General features: G+C 38.7%; 1 protein-coding gene across 6 annotated transcripts in view; it reads right to left on the reverse strand.

Moving 5' to 3' along the window:
• Positions 1–203: 203 nt before the first annotated feature.
• Positions 204–18,570, reverse strand: part of Kcnc2 (potassium voltage-gated channel subfamily C member 2) — a 176,642-nt gene continuing 158,275 nt past the window's right edge. For 2 of the 6 annotated variants that reach the window (XM_013350378.2, XM_026784488.1), the window contains exons 3-5: positions 9,778–10,705; positions 7,692–7,856; positions 204–3,335 (exon numbers count right to left, since the gene is read on the reverse strand). In XM_013350378.2, coding sequence (XP_013205832.2) covers positions 3,199–3,335; positions 7,692–7,856; positions 9,778–10,705 — 1,230 coding nt within the window. In that variant the 3' untranslated portion in view covers positions 204–3,198. The other 4 variants (XM_026784491.1, XM_026784490.1, XM_026784489.1 and 1 more) reach the window with 4 other exon arrangements.

An 18,570-nucleotide genomic window follows, 5' to 3' on the forward strand; every position in this document is an offset into this window, starting at 1 on the left:
AGAGGAAACAAGACATATAGAAATGGGGAAAACATTAGCTATGTTTCTAAGATTTGAATGCAGATGAACGCTTAAGCATTTTAAAAAGCCATTCATTCCCTACTGCTTTGGAAGGTATGGGTGTGTGAAGTGACACCATGAAGCAAAACAACAGTGAAATCTTTTGAAAGAGTAACACACAAAGAAAAGAGCCCAGAGAATGGTATGAATGATTTAATCAGATAGGATTCAAGTTCCTCCCCGGCCATTTGCCTTTTATTCTTCATTTCAGTTAGTAACATGTCCATTGGCTTATCACCAAGGTTACGCATGCACCTTGAGGTGGTCACAAAAGGTACACGATACAGGGGTTCATAATTAGGTTATACAGTATATATTCAGAATCCCAGGGGAACTAATAGATTCTAGAAATATTGATTAAGCAAGATGAAAAACTCTCATACAATTCGAGCTACAGCAGTGTTAAAGACAAATACAGGCTTCATTAGCCACAAAGCTCACAAAAAAGGAATTGGTTAAAGAATATCTCTTTTATGCAAAATAGACATTTTAGGATATAATTTGATAATATTCTACTATATACTGACATTTCCCTTGATCATTTAATAAAAATATATTCTCCTTGCCAGAATTTATATTTTTTAATATTTATAATTGAGGTAACAACGACAGAAGACTTAAACTATGAATACTGTTGTGGAGGATTTCTTTTAGATAATAACACTTTTCTAGAACTGAATGAATACATGACTAAAAATTAGTTAGATTTTATATGGAGACACTAAAAGTCTACAGCACAGTGGACAAGCTGATATATCAGTGTTCTGCAAGAAAATGAGGCAGTCAAGTGTTTGTGGAACCAACATACAATGTACAAATAAGGAATGAAAACAGACCTATACTACATCGGATTCACTGCCTTCGGTAATTCCCAGCAAAGCCACCATGACCTGGAGAGGAGACACTCAGAGTCTCATGGGCATTCCTTGCAACTTCGGGGATGTTAATCATGACGCTGGCTTCCTGTGTTATCAGATTGTTGGAGCGGTTGACCCATGCACACGGTGGTATTTACAGGTGTTTCCTGGACACTGGTCAGCCGACAAGCAGACTCTTTCCTTGGCGAGCACCGCTTCAGTTCCGATCACTGTTCCTTTATAAGCTTTCAATGGCTTCGCGAAGGTGCAGGACCTCTTCTGAATGCAAACTGGTCACATCAGGGCACATTCAGTAGCAGAAGTTTCCAGTACAATCCTGGGTATGGCTAAATCTCACTGCCCCTTTTTCAGCAGTCAAAAATCCGTGATAAATTCTGTACAACACTGCAGTCAATAACAGCAGCACCAGACAGCGTATTAATTCTTTACCATAAGCCTTTGCGTGTTTCTATCACTCTATAGCGGTGTTATCAAAAGAATCATGGTATCTCTAAGTCTCGGATGGCTACGTCTGGGCAAATACATTGCTGTACAACATCTCTGACATGCAGTTCATGCTCTACAGCTTGGGGGTGAAGACTAACACATGCCTTTAGCCAATAACAAAGGAGACAATTGTCTTTCTATCAAAAATAAACACGAGAATTAGGAATTCATTAACAATCTTAAGGACCAATGTGTCAAAGGTTTTGTCTACACTGCGACTATATTATGGCATTTTTCTTCCCTCATATACCTAAAATATCAGACACACTATTGCTATGGCATTGGGTAGGGATGTGTAAACAGACTCTCTTCCCTCCAGACTGCGAAAGACTCCTTAGGGATGTTTGCTGGAATGTAGTAATGAATGCTGGTTGCTAGATAGTAAAAATGACATTGCAGTCGGCAACCAAGTACTATGGTGAGATTGCTGCTTCGGTCCTGTTCATCAAAGAAGATTCACAGTGCCTAAGAATTTAGGTAGTCTACAGAGCATCGTTGACATATATACAAAGCAGAGAGGCTGCTCCAAGTAGCGTAGAAGTCATGGGGCAGGAGTAGGGAGATTAGTGCTAAGTTTAAAGAGCTTCTCAGGGCATGTCTACCCTCTGTGGAGACAGATGGCACAGACAGTTAAGACAGGGAGCTAAGACAGACAGATGGAAACAACACACAGGACACAGCACCTGATTAAACACGGCCTGAAAAGTCTGGTTAGTCCTTTGATGCAAATTTTAAGGCTATTCAAAAACAAAGCAAACAAGCAAAACCCTCTAGTGTAAACTTGGATGTTCACACAAAATCACAAAATTATATGAGAGCTTTAGGTAATATTTAGCACTCTACCTTTGAAAATAATGACAAATTCTAGGATTTACAAAGAGGAGGGGAGAACGGGGGTAATGGTCCTATTACCAAGCAGCAATTCCTGGCTAAACAATGCAAGCCTGGCTAGCAGTTACCTTTCTCTCATGTTTTGTGCCTTCCCCAAGTCATTAAGAAAGAGCTCTGGCCTCGGCTTGCGTGTAACCAGTAATGACAACCTCTTTGCAGTTATCTGTGTGTACAAACAACCAAAAACATTCAGAACACCAATACAGCATTTTTGAAGACAAATAAATCATTCAAGAAATTAAGTTATTTAAAACAACTATTTCTATCAAAGAATAGAGGGGAACATACCAAAGAGAAGGGCACCCTCCCTGCCCAGCAATTCAACATGCAGAACAGGCGACTGGTGCTTTCACAGTGGCAGTATGGTTTGAAGCAAGGACACATATCCTGAGCCATCCAGTTCCAGGACTCTACAACACTGTATTCAGGTGATACAGACAAGATGGTCCATGCAATGAACTGACCAAAGTCAGGTGGTGTGCAAACTAGCTTAGGATCCCAGACATCTGAATGGTTTGGAGCCACAAGAAATGAAGATCCAATGAAGTGGTTGGCATTTAGAAGCACACTATTTAAGTATATCTCCCTGAAGATAAGGTTATACATTAGTAAGTATACTGGCCAATATCTGGCACTATTGGTCACTGTATTGCAAAAGGGAATTGGGGCAATTCATATTGAGTAGTAGCACTACGTTAAATCATCATTAAAGCCAGAATAAGATGTTTTAGCTACTCAAGTAGCATTTCTGACTTCAAATAGTTATATCATGCAGGATTTATGCTGTATTATGGAGCCTGGAGAAACACTATATTTAATTACTTCCATTGCAGGATAAACAGTACTTGTTTTGATATAATTTAGCCGATTGATGCAGTTTGGTTTACAAGATAGATGGGATGGGAGATCGAGAGCGCCTCAGAGGACAAGGAGAGCTGTAGGGTGATGTTACTGGAGAAAGCCTCAGAGCATTGCCTGCCAAGCCCGCTATGTTGTTTAAGCTTCGGGATTTTTCATATCCTTTTATGAAAAAATGCACAGACATCAGTTGAATTCAACCAGAAAAGAGACAGAGACAAACAATACCATGCAGGGTAATCAAAAGTGCTATTTTTGTGCTCAAACCATGTGTAAAGAATTCAATATTGAAACAATTCATACATCTAAAAACTGAAATTCACTGCATTTGGCATCCTGAAACTATTAAAAAAGCTAACATAAATTATAGCTACAATGTTCCAAAATATGTTTATGTCCAGATTATAGTTAGCATTGATGCAATTTGGGCATAGAGATTACAAAAACTTTTAAAACTTAGACAAAGCGACTTAAATAAGATTACACACTCAACACTTTAAAGTTCAGGATGTGTTTCTGAACATTAAAAATACATGAGGCATTTTTCTTTTTTAATTTTAGTGTTAATAGCAAATGAAGCATGCTTTACTTGAAGTGTACACTTGTTACCAACATAAGTATATTTTGAGTTTTACAAGTTGAAAAGGGTGTTCTGAATAATAATGGCATTTTGTGCCATTATCCAGGTGATACAGGATGGAAAGTATATTACCAATCCCTTAGGTAATAAAATAAAGTTAAATAAAAAAGAAACAAATGAAATGTAAACTGAGTCATAATTTAAGTGAAATAAATATGAATCTGATGTTCTCAGATGACTTCATCTCTTTCCCTTACTCTCTAGATTTTACTGTCTAGAAATTGAGGCAAATTTTATTTTAGTCCAATATTTCCAACCTAACCTATTGTGAGCGATATCCATGCACTTAGATACTAGAACAGCTTTTCAGAAACATTAGCTTGGCTGTTTTCCTTAACCACTCAGCCAGTTACCCCATCCTGTGACCTTTGGAGGGATTCACGTGGTGCAGTATTTTCAGTAGATCATTAGAGGCAGTTGAATGAGTTTGGGCTGCATCTCATATAAAATGGGACATGAAGTAGAAAGCAGGACATTTGACTGGAAATGAAGTTCTATCACACTGCTTTGGACATAAATGTTTGGGCAGTTCCACTGAACAGTTACAGGGCTGGAAAAGAACTTCCTGTAGGGCAACCAAAATTGAGTAATTGCACACAATTCCAATGGGCTTCTTGTCTCGTGTCTCCTCTAGACTGTGTAGTACTCTCCATGGGCTCTAGTGTGCTTGCTGAACATGAGACGAAGAGAAAAGAAAGAGTCTTTTGTAATTGCCTCTACTTCTCTTAACTGGGACTGAAGTAATTTATCTATTAATCTCACATAGGAGAGGCCAACACATATATCATCAAGACAGACTCTATAACAACCTCATAACGGGCTAACACTCGGAGAAACAAGAGAGCAGAGTAACGAACACACACTGATATCCTGTAGACTGGATGTCTTCTAAATGGTTTTGTGAACAGATATTCCATTAACTATAATAGTGTTTTTAGGGGCCTGCTTTCTGTTGAATAAACATTTACCTGTCTCTGTTCTTTTAGCATCCTTTATTATAAAACATGGAGGAGGGTGTTTTCATCCCATGCGCCTAGGTGATATGATAGTTAATGGAAGAATGCCTTCATTTTTTTTAATTGAAAGTAATTTATCATTACATAGAAACGATGTGCGTGGTAACTTCATTGTAACTGCACTTCTCTAAAGTGGTTGATATTATAACTTTAAAAATCAAAGAGAAAAGGATATTTTCTATGCAGTAGAAGTTGATTATGTGACGGAAAAATAAAAACTAGATTATAAACATTGATGAATGTTAATTACTGGTGGGAATGCATCAAAAGGGAACTTTAAACCCCAAGCCCCTTACACACCTCTCAGAAATGTAATGATCTCTTAGATAATTTTATCTTAATCACCAAGTGATAGATGCTCTTGATTGCTAGTCTAAATTATAGAGTTTAAAGTAAATATTTCTTATTCTGTTTACGGATCCTTTTATTTTTAATATCCATGATTTAATATCATTTAAAAAAGCTCTCCTCGTTTACAACAAGTATTTAATTAGTAAAATTATATGTTCTTTCACATCTTTAGTTTTACCTATTCTAAATATTTCTGATTCGAAATTCTGACATATTTTTTCCTTAAATAAACTTTTTTTGGAGTCATTGAAAATATCAATGATGATTTGAATATAAAATCTTGGTTACACATGAAAATTAGACAATACTAAATCTACTTGGAACCAACATTAGAAAATGGAACTCCAACTTTTTTCAGCACCTAGGAACATGTACTCAATTGGAATAATGTCAACACTGCTATATAGATAGCATGCATGAAGGTTGTAGTTTGGATAATATGTTACTCAAAAACAGCTTTAAGAAAACACAAAGATCTTAAATATTGAAAGGTTACTCTTTAAACAAATCTTTCCTCTCTCTAAAAGCATTATGGAATATTTTCATCCTTATATGTAAAATAGATAGGAATCCAATAATTTTTAAATTTTATTGGATACAGAGAGAATTTGGGGAAATTTGAAATAAAATGAATAGAAATATCCATTTGAAAAGTGAGTGTATCCTATAGGAAGTAAATATTTGGGAAGAATAAAAGAACTCTATAAAGCTCTATAAAGGAAAGAGGAAGGGCAACGGATGACTTTCTGGTAGATGTGACAGCCAAAGACAAAGTCAGCATGGTTAAGTGTTTCCAGAAACAATACCCACAGAGGGAAAACATACAGCAATTAAAACAAAGTGGAAGAGTTGGTGTCAAAAGGCAAGGAATAATGAAGCACAAAAGGCTCATGTGAGCTAATCAGTTTACAAAACCAGTCCTCATCCAAAAAAAGTCCTTTTGTGAAATAAAGCTGTAAGTATCTCTCCATGCAAAATAAGTATCTTATTAAGTGCTTTGTTCATAAAGATTTGCGATTTTGTAGTAAAATTTTATATTAACATGCTAGCTTCTCATGTTCAGAGCTTTTCTCAGACATTTCCCAACTGTTTAAAGTAGAAAGTATTATTTGACATGGAAGAAAATTTGATTCAAGATATTTATATACATTACCTTTGTATAAGCACAGTATATAATATTTTAATGGAAGATGTATAAAGATGAATATGTGTTTGATCTCATATACATATATGTGTGTATACACATATATATATATATACAGAGATAAACTTGTTAGGATATATATGCATTTAGGAAACTGTTTTGAACACAAGATATTACTATTAGTGTATGTTTGTATATTTTGCTCAAATACTATAAACTTTAGCTATCCTCATAAAACATTTAAACTTTAGCACACATATAAATATAAATTAATAAAGAAACCCATTCAGAGAACTGCAGCACATTTTTGTCCAAGGAACACATGGAAGTAATTGGGATGAAGAATTATTTGATATATTACTCAGCAAAAAAAAAATGAAAACAAAGTGAAGAGTCCTCTTCTTTCTTGTCTCAAAGACATTGAAAACAGAAAATCAGTAAAATGCTCAGAAGAAATAAAAACGAACTGGAGTTTAAGCTATGAGAAGCTTTCTAAGGGTGCCACCACAAAACAAACATTTTAAGTTTAAAACATTGAAGAATTGGAAAAAGTGCTTCGCAAAACAAACATGGACATCAATTACAGAATACAATGGAACAAAACGTGAAATTTTCTGTTCAGATTTAGCTAACAAGGGTAATAAATAAGTTATTACAGATCTTTTCCTGTTCTTTAACCAAGACACTTGCTCGACCATTTTAATTCCATCAACAAATAAATATTGATAATTTCCTAGATGTTAACTACTGTTTAGTGTCCAGTGAAAAATATTAACGGTTTTAAAATTATTTTGGGGTCTAAGAAAAAAAAGGGTAATTTTAATCACACAAGTGACCTTTCAAGTAATTTTTACAAACGCACATGGCAGAGTGGGGGATCTTGCCCATTGAGACAGTCATTGAAGCTACTGGCATTTGCTGCCCTGGTAAGTGTTGGGAAAGCTATTTAAAGGGTATTTAGCTCTTCCATTTGAAAAAGAATATACCTTATTGATTGTTTCATGGTCATCAATTACTTAACAAATATAGTCAGAGAGCCAATTAGTGAGTATTGTTTTAATAAAAAAAGATAACTTTTAAAGACTGCTAAAAAGAACGCTATGATAAAATAATTAATGACTGACTTAATGTGTTTACCTGTTCTTACAAATGGTAAATGGAAGGATGAAGAGAGTATAAAAAATAAAGGGTAATGTAACAATAGACCAGTCTGTCATAAAGGCGTTTATAAAATGCTTATAATGAGAGATGTAGTGGAGAGAGTAAACCACATGCAGTGTTCCCTGGAAACATGACGATGAGCAATGTGCATCGCTCTTACTTAATGGCTACGTTGCCTACTACGATTTGATTAAATGCATGCCTACCTTTCCTGATCCCTCCATCAGAAGTGCACGTGTAATCACCTGTCGTCAATAGGAAACACGTTTCCCCTCTTCTGTTTTTGTCTCTGGTACTAGAGCGTCTGATGGGGAGCCTTTCTGGAGGTGATAGTGGCGGCTCACTTCCTGTACTGTCGTCACCTGATAACACTGGTCACAGCACCACGCCCATTGACAGACAGGGACGGATGAGGAAATGAGACAGGACAAAGAGTTTACAGCAGATGCCTGTAGTCCAGTCACTCAATATACAGCACACAGTCCTCACAACACTGTACTCAGCACAATAAAGAGAATTACACCAAGAAAAATGAAAATGCATTGAAAAAGGGAGGAGTGTTCCTTACAAAATTCTTATTCGTTTTTGGAATCAAACAGATATTAGCTTTCACACAGGTGGTATGAACTCAAAAAATATGCAGTAATAAATTTGGACAAGTTTACCATGTAGTTTGTTACATGTTATTCAGACACCATGAATGGAAATGGTTAACTTAGGAAAAAACTCTTGAGTAGTGACTGGCCTTGCAGTTCTTAAGGAGACATGTTTTTCTTAGTCTTCTGAAATTCAATTTCCCACCCCCCAAAAAAATCTTTACTAAAATAATCCCGAAGCATAAGAACTACCATCCCACTTTGAAGACTCGAGATCATTTTGAACAAAGCACACAGCAAAGATCTCCCGTGTCCGTGAGAGCGTTGTTTACTTCTGCATGCTTGTCAGGGGCTTTCTGTATACACCGGCCTGCACACGGGCTTGATACTACAGTGTTGAATGGAGAAGAAGATGTGTCCTCTTTGACCATGGCTTTTTTAAGGGTTCTGCAAAAATACACTGATAGCAGTGCAATAGCAACCACCTCGGCCAAGTTCCCCCTTTCAGATAAGTATTCTCAATAGCTGTCAGATATGTGTTGATAGAACTTCCAGCTGAAATCCCAAATGCATACATATATAATGACTGCGGATGAAAATTTTAAACAGCAGATTCATCTCCAGTCACACTTCTTCTAGTTTTCTGTTTGCCTCATCAAAATTTTCAGAAGCTAAGGTGGATCTTGTTTCTAAATGAGACCTGAGACCCATCAGCGGTTATTATTTTTTTCATATAAGATATAGTTAGAGTAGATCTAAAAGAGATTAAGCTATTTAACTTGATAATCTAAAAAATATTGTATTTTACTAGGACATAATAGACAAGCAAGAACTTCCTCTGTCTTGGCTTAAACAGACTGACTCACAGCTCAGACTCAATCAACTGTGTGTTGCCTCTAGCATATAGGAAGCAAGATTCCAGCAAATGCCGAGCAATAAAATATTCAAAATACAGTTCTAGCAATGAGCAGAGGCCAAGGCACAACACAATAAGAAATGATTGCTGGAATGAGATGGAGTTTTGTCATTGGTTACCATGGCAGATCACCTGTGCCCTGAACTATGGTGAGTGTTTAATTTTTGCATTATATATGACTTTGTTTCACGAAAAGAATCAAGTTGCAATATCCTACCTAAGTTTAAAATGATAAAAATTTAGTCAGTCTAGAATATTACTAATAATGAGCTTTCTTATTGAAATAGCTGTCTTCCACATCACCTCTTTAGTGTCTAGGCCTTTGACGTGCAAGCATCCGTTCTCCTTAAGCAACTGCTTCTCCTGAACGAGGTTGAGAGGCAGGGTACCATGTGGCAGAGGTAAAGCTGAGACAAACACACCAAGCCAAATGAGATGAAGGTGAACATTTGGAGGATGAAGAGTGAGAAGTGGTTCAGGTCATACCATCACATCATGCCGAGAAACAAAGAAACATTGGCACAGAAGCAACAAATGGGCAAAAGAAAATATTGGCACTATCAGCAGAGGTCAGTCCCACCAGCATCAGAAACCCCCACAGACCTGCTCTGCAGACCCAAATGTAGAGATGCTACAGTCTAGTTATCTATAAGCCTCACAGACACATATTTTAGGAGAAGTTGAAACTGAAAACTCATGTATATTTACAGCTACCCTCTGCCTATAGGATACAGTGGTCTACAAAGTATTACGTGGTCCACATTTGAAAGCATGCCTTACCTGATCTGTTATGTTCCAGAAGCCGGTTTTCTTTACCCAGACACGTGTCACCCTGGGTACTGTTGCAAGCCATATTTAACTCTGTCTTGCAAAACGTAGGTGAGCTTGCCAGAGGCGCAGGAGGAATGTGCTTCTTTCTTTTCCTCGGTAGTTTCTGCTTCGCCATTGCCAGGGAGTAATACATTCCGAAATTGTTGACAATGACAGGCACGGGCATGGCTATTGTCAGCACTCCAGCCAGAGCACATAAGGCCCCCACCAGCATCCCTGACCACGTTTGGGGGTACATATCCCCGTAGCCTAACGTAGTCATGGTCACCACAGCCCACCAGAAACCAATGGGGATGTTTTTGAACTGGGTGTGCTCGCTAGCTGAGGGGTCATTTGGCTGCGCTCCCACTCTCTCGGCATAGTAGATCATCGTGGCAAATATCAAGACCCCTAGAGCCAGGAAGATGATGAGCAGCAAAAATTCATTGGTGCTGGCACGAAGAGTGTGTCCAAGCACCCTCAAGCCTACAAAATGGCGGGTGAGCTTGAAGATTCTCAGGATCCTCACAAACCTAACCACCCTGAGGAAGCCAAGCACGTCTTTAGCAGCTTTGGAGGAGAGCCCGCTGAGTCCTACTTCTAGGTAGAAAGGGAGGATGGCCACAAAGTCAATGATGTTCAAGAGGTTTTTGATGAATTCAAGTTTATTGGGTGAAAAGACAATACGGACTAAAAATTCAAAAGTAAACCACACCACACACACTCCTTCTACATACGTCAAGGCAGGATCCGTTTCGATCTCATACTGGAGAACGGGGCTTGTGCCATTGATGACTGGCTCTGTCTTGTTTTTAACAATATTGAAAGCTTCGTGAGTCTCCAGGCAAAAGGTCGTGATGGAAACCAAGATGAAGAATAAAGAAGCAAAAGCAATAAACTGCAGAAAGAAAGAAACAGAAATACACAGTGACCTGAACCATCATAGACATATATATATGAATCCAAACTGCACTGATCGCTGTCAACCAAAAGGGTGACGGAATATTTGGGGATGTCACTTGGGATGGTTCTAAAAAGCTAACCAGGCCAGAACCGGAAAGTTCTCCAAACTCTTGTCTTTGCTCACATATAAACAAAGCTTTACTTTTTGCTTTGTGAAGGAGGGAAAACTGTGAAGAAACCATAAAAGTTATCTCAGAACAAGTTTTGATGACAATAGTCTGAAAAAGAAAAATGAAATTGTGACAATAGCTCCAATTTTGACAATTGCTTATCACCTAGAAATTTTAAAACACGGTTTATAACTGCAGATACAAGGCAGATTACATGCTTGGGAATGTAGGAATCGTGCAAATGTAGCTGTCAGCTTCTACTTATCAATAAAGCGTTTTGGGTATCATGCAATATGAATATGAAAAGAATACTTGCAGTGTACAATACGCTGAAGGTAGTGACTGCCCAATTAAGTAAGTCTGGAAGAAGGGCAAATTCAACCAACATTTATTAAAGGAGAGAAACTGAGTTAGGGAGGCAATTAGAATACAATTATCTTCCTAGACTTAAAATAACAACTTGAAAATGCTGGTGTAATACATTATAAAGCTAGTTTTTCAAAATCGATGATTGCATTTCTTTAGTTAATGATACATTAACGTATATGCACCTACAAACACAGATTAATTCTTTTTTTATTTTTTATTTATTTATTTATTAAAGATTTCTGCCTCCTCCCCTCCACCGCCTCCCATATCCTTCCTCCTCCCCCAATCAAGTCCCCCTCCCTCATCAGCCCAAAGAGCAGTCCAGGTTCCCTGCCTTGTGAGAAGTCCAAGGACCTCCCACCTCCTTCCAGGTCTAGTAAGGTGAGCATCCAAACTGCCTAGGCTCCCACAAAGCCAGTACGTGCAGTAGGATCAAAACCCAGTGCCATTGTTCTTGACTTCTCAGCAGTCCTCATTGTCCGCTATGTTCAGCGAGTCTGGTTTTATCCCGTGCTTTTTCAGACCCAGTCCAGCTGGCCTTGTTGAGTTCCCGATAGATCATCCCCAATGTCTCAGTATGTGGGTGCACCCCTTGTGGTCCTGAGTTCCTTGCTCGTGCTCTCTCTCCTTCTGCTCCTGATTTGGACCTTGGGATTTCAGTTCGGTGTTCCAATTTGGATCTCTGTCTCTGTCTGCTTTCATCGCCCGATGAAAGTTAATCTCCAGGAGGATGACTATATGTCTTTCTTTGGGTTCACCTTCTTATTTAGCTTCTCTAGGATCACGAATTATAGGCTCAATGTCCTTCATTTATGGCTATAAACCAAATATGAGTGAGTACATCCCATGTTCCTCTTTATGGGTCTGGCTTACCTCACTCAGGATAGTGTTTTCTATTTCCGTCCATTTGCCTACAAAATTCAAGAAGTCATTGTTTTTCACTGCTGAGTAGTACTCTAATATGTATATATTCCATACTTTCTTCATCCATTCTTCCGTTGAAGGGCACCTAGGTTGTTTCCAGGTTCTGGCTATTACAAACAATGCTGCTATGAACATAGTTGAGCATATACTTTTGTTGTACGATAGAGCCTCTCTTGGGTATATTCCCAAGAGAGGTATTGCTGCGTCCAGGGGTAGGTTAGAATGCAGATTAATTCTAAGAACTCCCAAGTATATAGTTCTGGCTAGACCCACACTGTTGAACTGATTGACACCAATTTGCCTAACAACACTACCACTAGCCCCATTTTACAATTCGGGAATATCAAGTCAGGCTATTTACATCCTTCTTTTTCTAGATTAGTTTGATTAAAGTGATCGGGTCAGACAGTAACCTGACAAATTTAGCCACAACATCCAGGCTTTTAAGTTATCGAATTCCAACAGGAAGAATACAAATTGTTGAAACCTCTTCCCCTAGCCACGGTCACACAGTTCTTAAAACTACAGATCTGAAGCTTTGAAATGCAGGTGTTGGAATGGAGGGCACTGCTGTCCTTCACTGGAGGCATTGCAGCATTGCTGAGGCCTCTAGTCCTCCCTTGGAATGTCGCAGAAGCCACACTTGCTGAACGAGCAAGCTGTTCCTTTCATAAAGAGTGAAATCACCGAGAGAAAGAAACTGTAGCCAAGCAGGAGCTCTTAGTTGAACATAATGGACTAGTTCCAATATCCAATCTGTGCCCTGACAGATGTTCTTCAAGCATGGCTGCCCCTGAGAAGGGCTGAGCTGCAGTTCAAGAAAATAAGACCCCCTTTTTTAATTCAATAAGCTTGCGTGACATCACAAAAGGACTAATCAATGTGACTGTCTGCCTTAGACAACCACCCCAAATGAAAGACTTTCACAGGTAGTCTGAGCATATCCATCACACAGCACTGAACAAATCTCACATCTACAGCACTGACCTGGTCCCTGTGCACATCTTCCAAGCACTCTTGATTCTGGCATTATAATCCAACTGTTCAGTTTTATGGGACATTTGAGATGTTAGCTTATTCCATTTCACTTTCTCATTTCATGTACAAATAAATACACAGCTCTGTTCAGTCAATTGTTGCAAACTAAGTATCACGACAGCTTTACACACACTAAACAATGATGTGCTGTAGCTATGTGTGATGGGTAATTGATTTGGAACCACATCCTTCCTGTAGCTCTAGATTTGAAAGTTTCTGATTGTATGGGGCACTTTTTGTTGTTAGAGCCCTGCACATGTCTCGCTACTCTTCTCCTTTCCCTCTCCCCCACAGTACCCATAAGGCCATTCTGTCCCCTCCACTTCAGAGTAGGCATAATATTAGCATGCAGAGTCGATGATCTATCAAGCTGTAGTTTGATGTTCTGCTTATACACATCTTCAGGAAGCACTCTCTTCAGTGGACACTGTAATCCTAAATGGCACCATTGCATAGGGAGTCTAATAGTTTCACCTTTCAGAAAGTCCTAGTGTGCCTGCCACATTCAAACAACAAAAACAGTTCTACAATATGCATTGATGCTTGTCAAAAAAATTAGTACTTTTATAATTGGGCATTTCTTTATTATACCATCGCTCATGCATGCATGCATACAGCGTATTAGCTGCTCCTCTTCGCCAGGCCTCAGGTCAAGCTTTTAATTTAATAGCAGTTAATGGAACAGAAGCCACCGAGGAATTCACAGCACAATGAGGACACAGACATTAAATTCATTAAATACACAAAGGGTCTGTAATTGTAGTTGTCATAAGTTCAGTAAATGAAAAATATATGAGATTTTGAAAGGATGAACATGGACTGTGTTTGGGAGGAAGGGGCCCTGAGACCTTTGCTCACAGTCTTAAATGAGAGATGAGCACATCCACTGCCCAGAAAGGAAGAAATTCAAAGCCATGTAAGAAAGCTTAAAAAAATCATTCTATAGTTTTTTGACTTGAGAAAGGAGAGCATAGCTCGGGCTAACCTTGAATTCTCTATGTGGGTCACCATGACTGGGAATCCCAGGTTCTCCTGTTTTCAACCCCAAGCGCTAGGATGACAGGCTAGAACCATCAAACCTGTAGTAGAGAGCAAACTCCAGGCTTTCTGCATGCTAGGAAATTATTCTGTCTACTGAGCTATGTCTCCAGCCAGTTGTTTGTTTGTTTCTTTCTTTCTTTCTTTCTTTCTTTCTTTCTTTCTTTCCTTTCCTTTCTTTCTTTCTTTCTTTCTTTCTTTCTTTCTTTTTCTTTCTTTATTTCTTTCTTCCTCAACTGATGATTGGTTACAATACCACAAGAGCTGCAGGTTTTCCAAATCTGCCAACAGTGTATGGACTATCCTTTATAAAACCCATCAAGCAGAGGGACTGTCTTTGTAAAGGTTAATCCATTTCTCTCAGGAAATGTTATTAATGGCAGAAATAATACCCAGGTTTTAGAAAAGGGAACAAAGTGACTTTAGATCAGTGGTTCTCAACAGTCCTAATGTCGTAGCCCTATAATATACTTCTTCATGTTGTGATGATCCCCAACCATAAAATTATTTATCATGTAGCTGCAATTGTGCTACTGTTATGAATTATGTCAATACGTGTGTTTTCCATTGGCCTTAGGCAAACCCTGTGAAAAGTTATTCAACACCCAGAGGGGATCACAACCCCCAGGTTGACAACCATAGCTTTAGAGACACTTAATTCCTAATAGTACCATCTTGAGCTTGTTATTCTGTGTAATTCACTTGCTTGAAACTACTGTATGAATTTGAGACAATGTGGAAATAGAAAATGCCTGCTAAAGTGATTTTTTATTTGAAACATAGATTATTTTAGTAAACTTTCTAAAATACAATTATTTCCTCAAAATGCTCTTAGAATACAGTGTTTATTTGCATTGAAGCATTTGCCTTTGGAAACAAATTATGCTACTCAACCTTGTTCTTAAATCCTCTGAAGAATATACAAAACTATGAATTCCTTATTTCCCACCACCATAAGATACCAGACTTTCTTCTGCAGGGAGAGGAAATTAACATTTAACAAGGTTCCCAGGTGATTAATATGCATATTAAAAATTGAAAAACAATTTCTTGTGCGTTTTTCAGAAAAAAATAAAACAAATTATCTAATGAGCTCGAATAGTCTTCAATTTATAAACATCCATCCATATTCTTAATAAAACTCCCTGGAGACTTACATTTACCAGCTCTATAACAGCATGTCTGGATGTTTATTTCTAATTTGATGTAATTCTGCTTTTTTCCAAAAATAGTTTTGAACCAAGAAGGCATCTGAACAACATATAAATGCAAACAAGTTTAAAACATAAAGCTTTGGAGCCCAGCAATTGCATGGAACTAGCAATATTTGTGTCACCAATATTTTAAAATCCATAAAAAGGGGGCTGGAGAGATGGCTCAACAGTTAAGAGCATTGGACGCTCTTCCAGAGGACGTTGGTTCAATTTCTAGCACCTACATGGCTGTTCACAATCGTCTGTCAGTAGATCTAATACCTTCTTCTGGCTTCTGGGAACACTACATGCAAGTGGTGCATGAACATATATGCTTCCCAAAATCCCATATGCACAAAATAAGTGTAAAGGTTAAAAAAATTAAATAACTATAATGAGAACTTAGATGCTGCTTCTGCCAAAAGCATCTGCAGATGCCCGATGAAAGTTTGGCATCACTCTCTTTCCATGTGAGTCATGCTCCTCTGCAATCACCATGGATTCCAGGAACAACAGGTTTGCACTATAAAAGTCTGGTCATGAGTTGAAATCACTACCCAGGCTGCATCGACTTCCTCTTCTCCTAATAAGACCCACATGACTAACCGTGAGGTGATTACGATCAACCAAATGACAGTCTGATCAAGACTGCTTGAATATAGACTGCTTGACACCCTCACCCTCGTTCCTCTTGATATTTAAAGTTCCTAAATACCAACACAGGAACACTTCCTCACCTCCACAAGACTGTCATCCTGTTTTGAGTACCTTTCCTGATTTTCACACATTCTTTTTACATTTGACTTTTACAGGAGTGCTTCTTTGGGGGTCCCCAGAATTGAGTCTTTGGGCTAGGACTCCATAGCTGGACCACACCATGATTTTGTATTTCACATTGATCTTAATTGTTCTATCACAGCTGTGTGCAGCTTTCACTTTTGGGTATGTTATAAATCTGCTAAAGTGTGGTACCACTGACGTTGTAAAACACTGACTCCCAATGATACGCTGCTCTACTCACAGTGCTTTTCTCAGCTGTCATCGGTGCAAACATCCACAGCAAAGCATTATGAGAGAAGCAAAGAGTCATAATTGGAGGTCTTCTTTGGGTCTCTCCCCTTAGATATCGGGGACCCCATGCGAGAGGAGAAACGATTTGTAGGAGTCAGAGGGAATGGAGGACACCAGGAGAACATGGCCCACCAAATCAGTTAAGCACTGCTCACATGGGCTCAAAGATTGAAGTGGCAAATGCTGGGCCTGTAAGGGTCTGTGCCTAGTTCTTTGTGTATATGCTGTGGCTGTTAACTTGGTGGTTTTTTGTTTTTGTTTTTTGTTTTTTGTTTTTTTTTGCGGGGGAACTCCTAAAACTGGGAGAGGAAGTTTCTCTGACTCTTGCCTGCTCTTGGAACACTTTTCCGCTTTCCTTCCCAACCTCAATATGAGGGCTTTGCCTTGTCTTATTGTGTCTTGATTTGTCCTGTTTGGCAGTTGTCTCTTGGGGGTGGGGGGTTGATCATTTCTGTAGAGGAAGCAAAGGGGAGTGGATCCTGTGAGAGGGGAAATGAAGAGGAGCTGGGAGACAGGCAGGGAGGGAGGGGGAACTGTGTATGAGGGGGGGTCAATGAATGAAAGAAGAATCTATTTCAAATAATAAATGAATAAACTTTAGCATAAGGAGGGACATCTATTTCAGAAGTATATAAGTGTTATGTTTACTTAAAATCAGAAACGCAAACAATTTTTTAAATTGTTTAAAAGTTAAAGACCACACAGGAACTAAAACGAGAAAGCTGTAAGAAAAAAGTGTGCCATATGACAGGAGAGGAGTTGGAGATTGTCTTCTGCCTGCTTGAGAGCAGAGAATATTTGAGAGGGTGGATGCTGAAGTTTGAGAAAAGGGGGGAAGGGCAAAATCTTGATGGATGAGCATGAATTACTGATGCAAATGAAGCTAATAAATGCACAGGCTCACCCGCAGAAATGTGGACAGGCAATGATGGTATCACAGCTTAAGATCATGCTAGCTCTGTTTACCATTAGCCAAAACCTACTAATTCTGCTTTAACTCATGAAGGCAATGGGCCTTGTGAAAACAATATGAGGTGTGTGTGAGTGGGGTGGGGGTGGGGGGATCATCGTGTGACAAGACAGCCAGAGAGGTTCAAACACAGAGCAGAATACTCAGTGAGGGCAAACGTCATCAATATCAGGGAAAATCTTAAGAGAGTATGCTGTCTCCTGTGGGATGAAGAGAGGCTTGGTTTATTAGGAATCTAGTTTACATATCAAACGAATGAATGATGCTAGGAGCTCTGAAGATCGCAATCACCCAGAGGCAAACATTGGCTGCATTAATAACAGCTTGACATGATTTATCTGAACTTCATGCTAAGCTCTTTGGGTACAGGGGGGAAAAATGTCTTCTTTTCTGGCTCATTGAATAGAGCTGAAATGGTCATATGGGAAGTTAGAATGAATACTAGAATATTAAGAAAAACAAATTAAAAGGAAAGAATCTTGGGAGGAGATAATTGGGTTTTCTCCCCTCCACTGAGCTGGACAGTCATTATGAACTGGAATTATGTCATATCCGTTTTCTAATCTCCGACTCCTGGTGCCTAGATGGTCAGTAGAGACGAAACTATGGGTGGAAGAAAGAGTGAAGAACAAATAAATGGGAAAAATAAGGTGCAATTAAATTTCTTTGGGGATTGAAATGTTAATTTAAAACAACTAACAGAAATCAATGAAATAATTGGAGGAAATGGTCAAATTTGCAACAGAAGTCAATCAACGAGGTCCATTCTCCCCTCCCCCCCAATGTTGCTAGCAGGGTCTTCCATCCATCCTGTTAATAGAATGTGTCTGAGGGAGGAATCGGGAAGCATCACATTGCCATTTCTCTTGCTTTCCCATTATGATAACACTACAGAGTCCCAAGGCACTTAATGAAAATAAAATTACTCAAGTTCAATAAATAAAGTATTAGAAAGCTTTCAGACAAGGTGTGTCATGCGGACTGCATTCAGAGAATTGGGGCAAAATTCCAGGAAGCTTCAGGGTGAAAATACCCCTTTTTGAAAATTGAGTTGTGAGTCTATTGCACCTAGACTATTCTTCCTCAC

This window comes from Microtus ochrogaster, chromosome 24 (genome assembly GCF_000317375.1).
Source record: "Microtus ochrogaster isolate Prairie Vole_2 chromosome 24, MicOch1.0, whole genome shotgun sequence".
NCBI lineage: Eukaryota > Metazoa > Chordata > Mammalia > Rodentia > Cricetidae > Microtus > Microtus ochrogaster.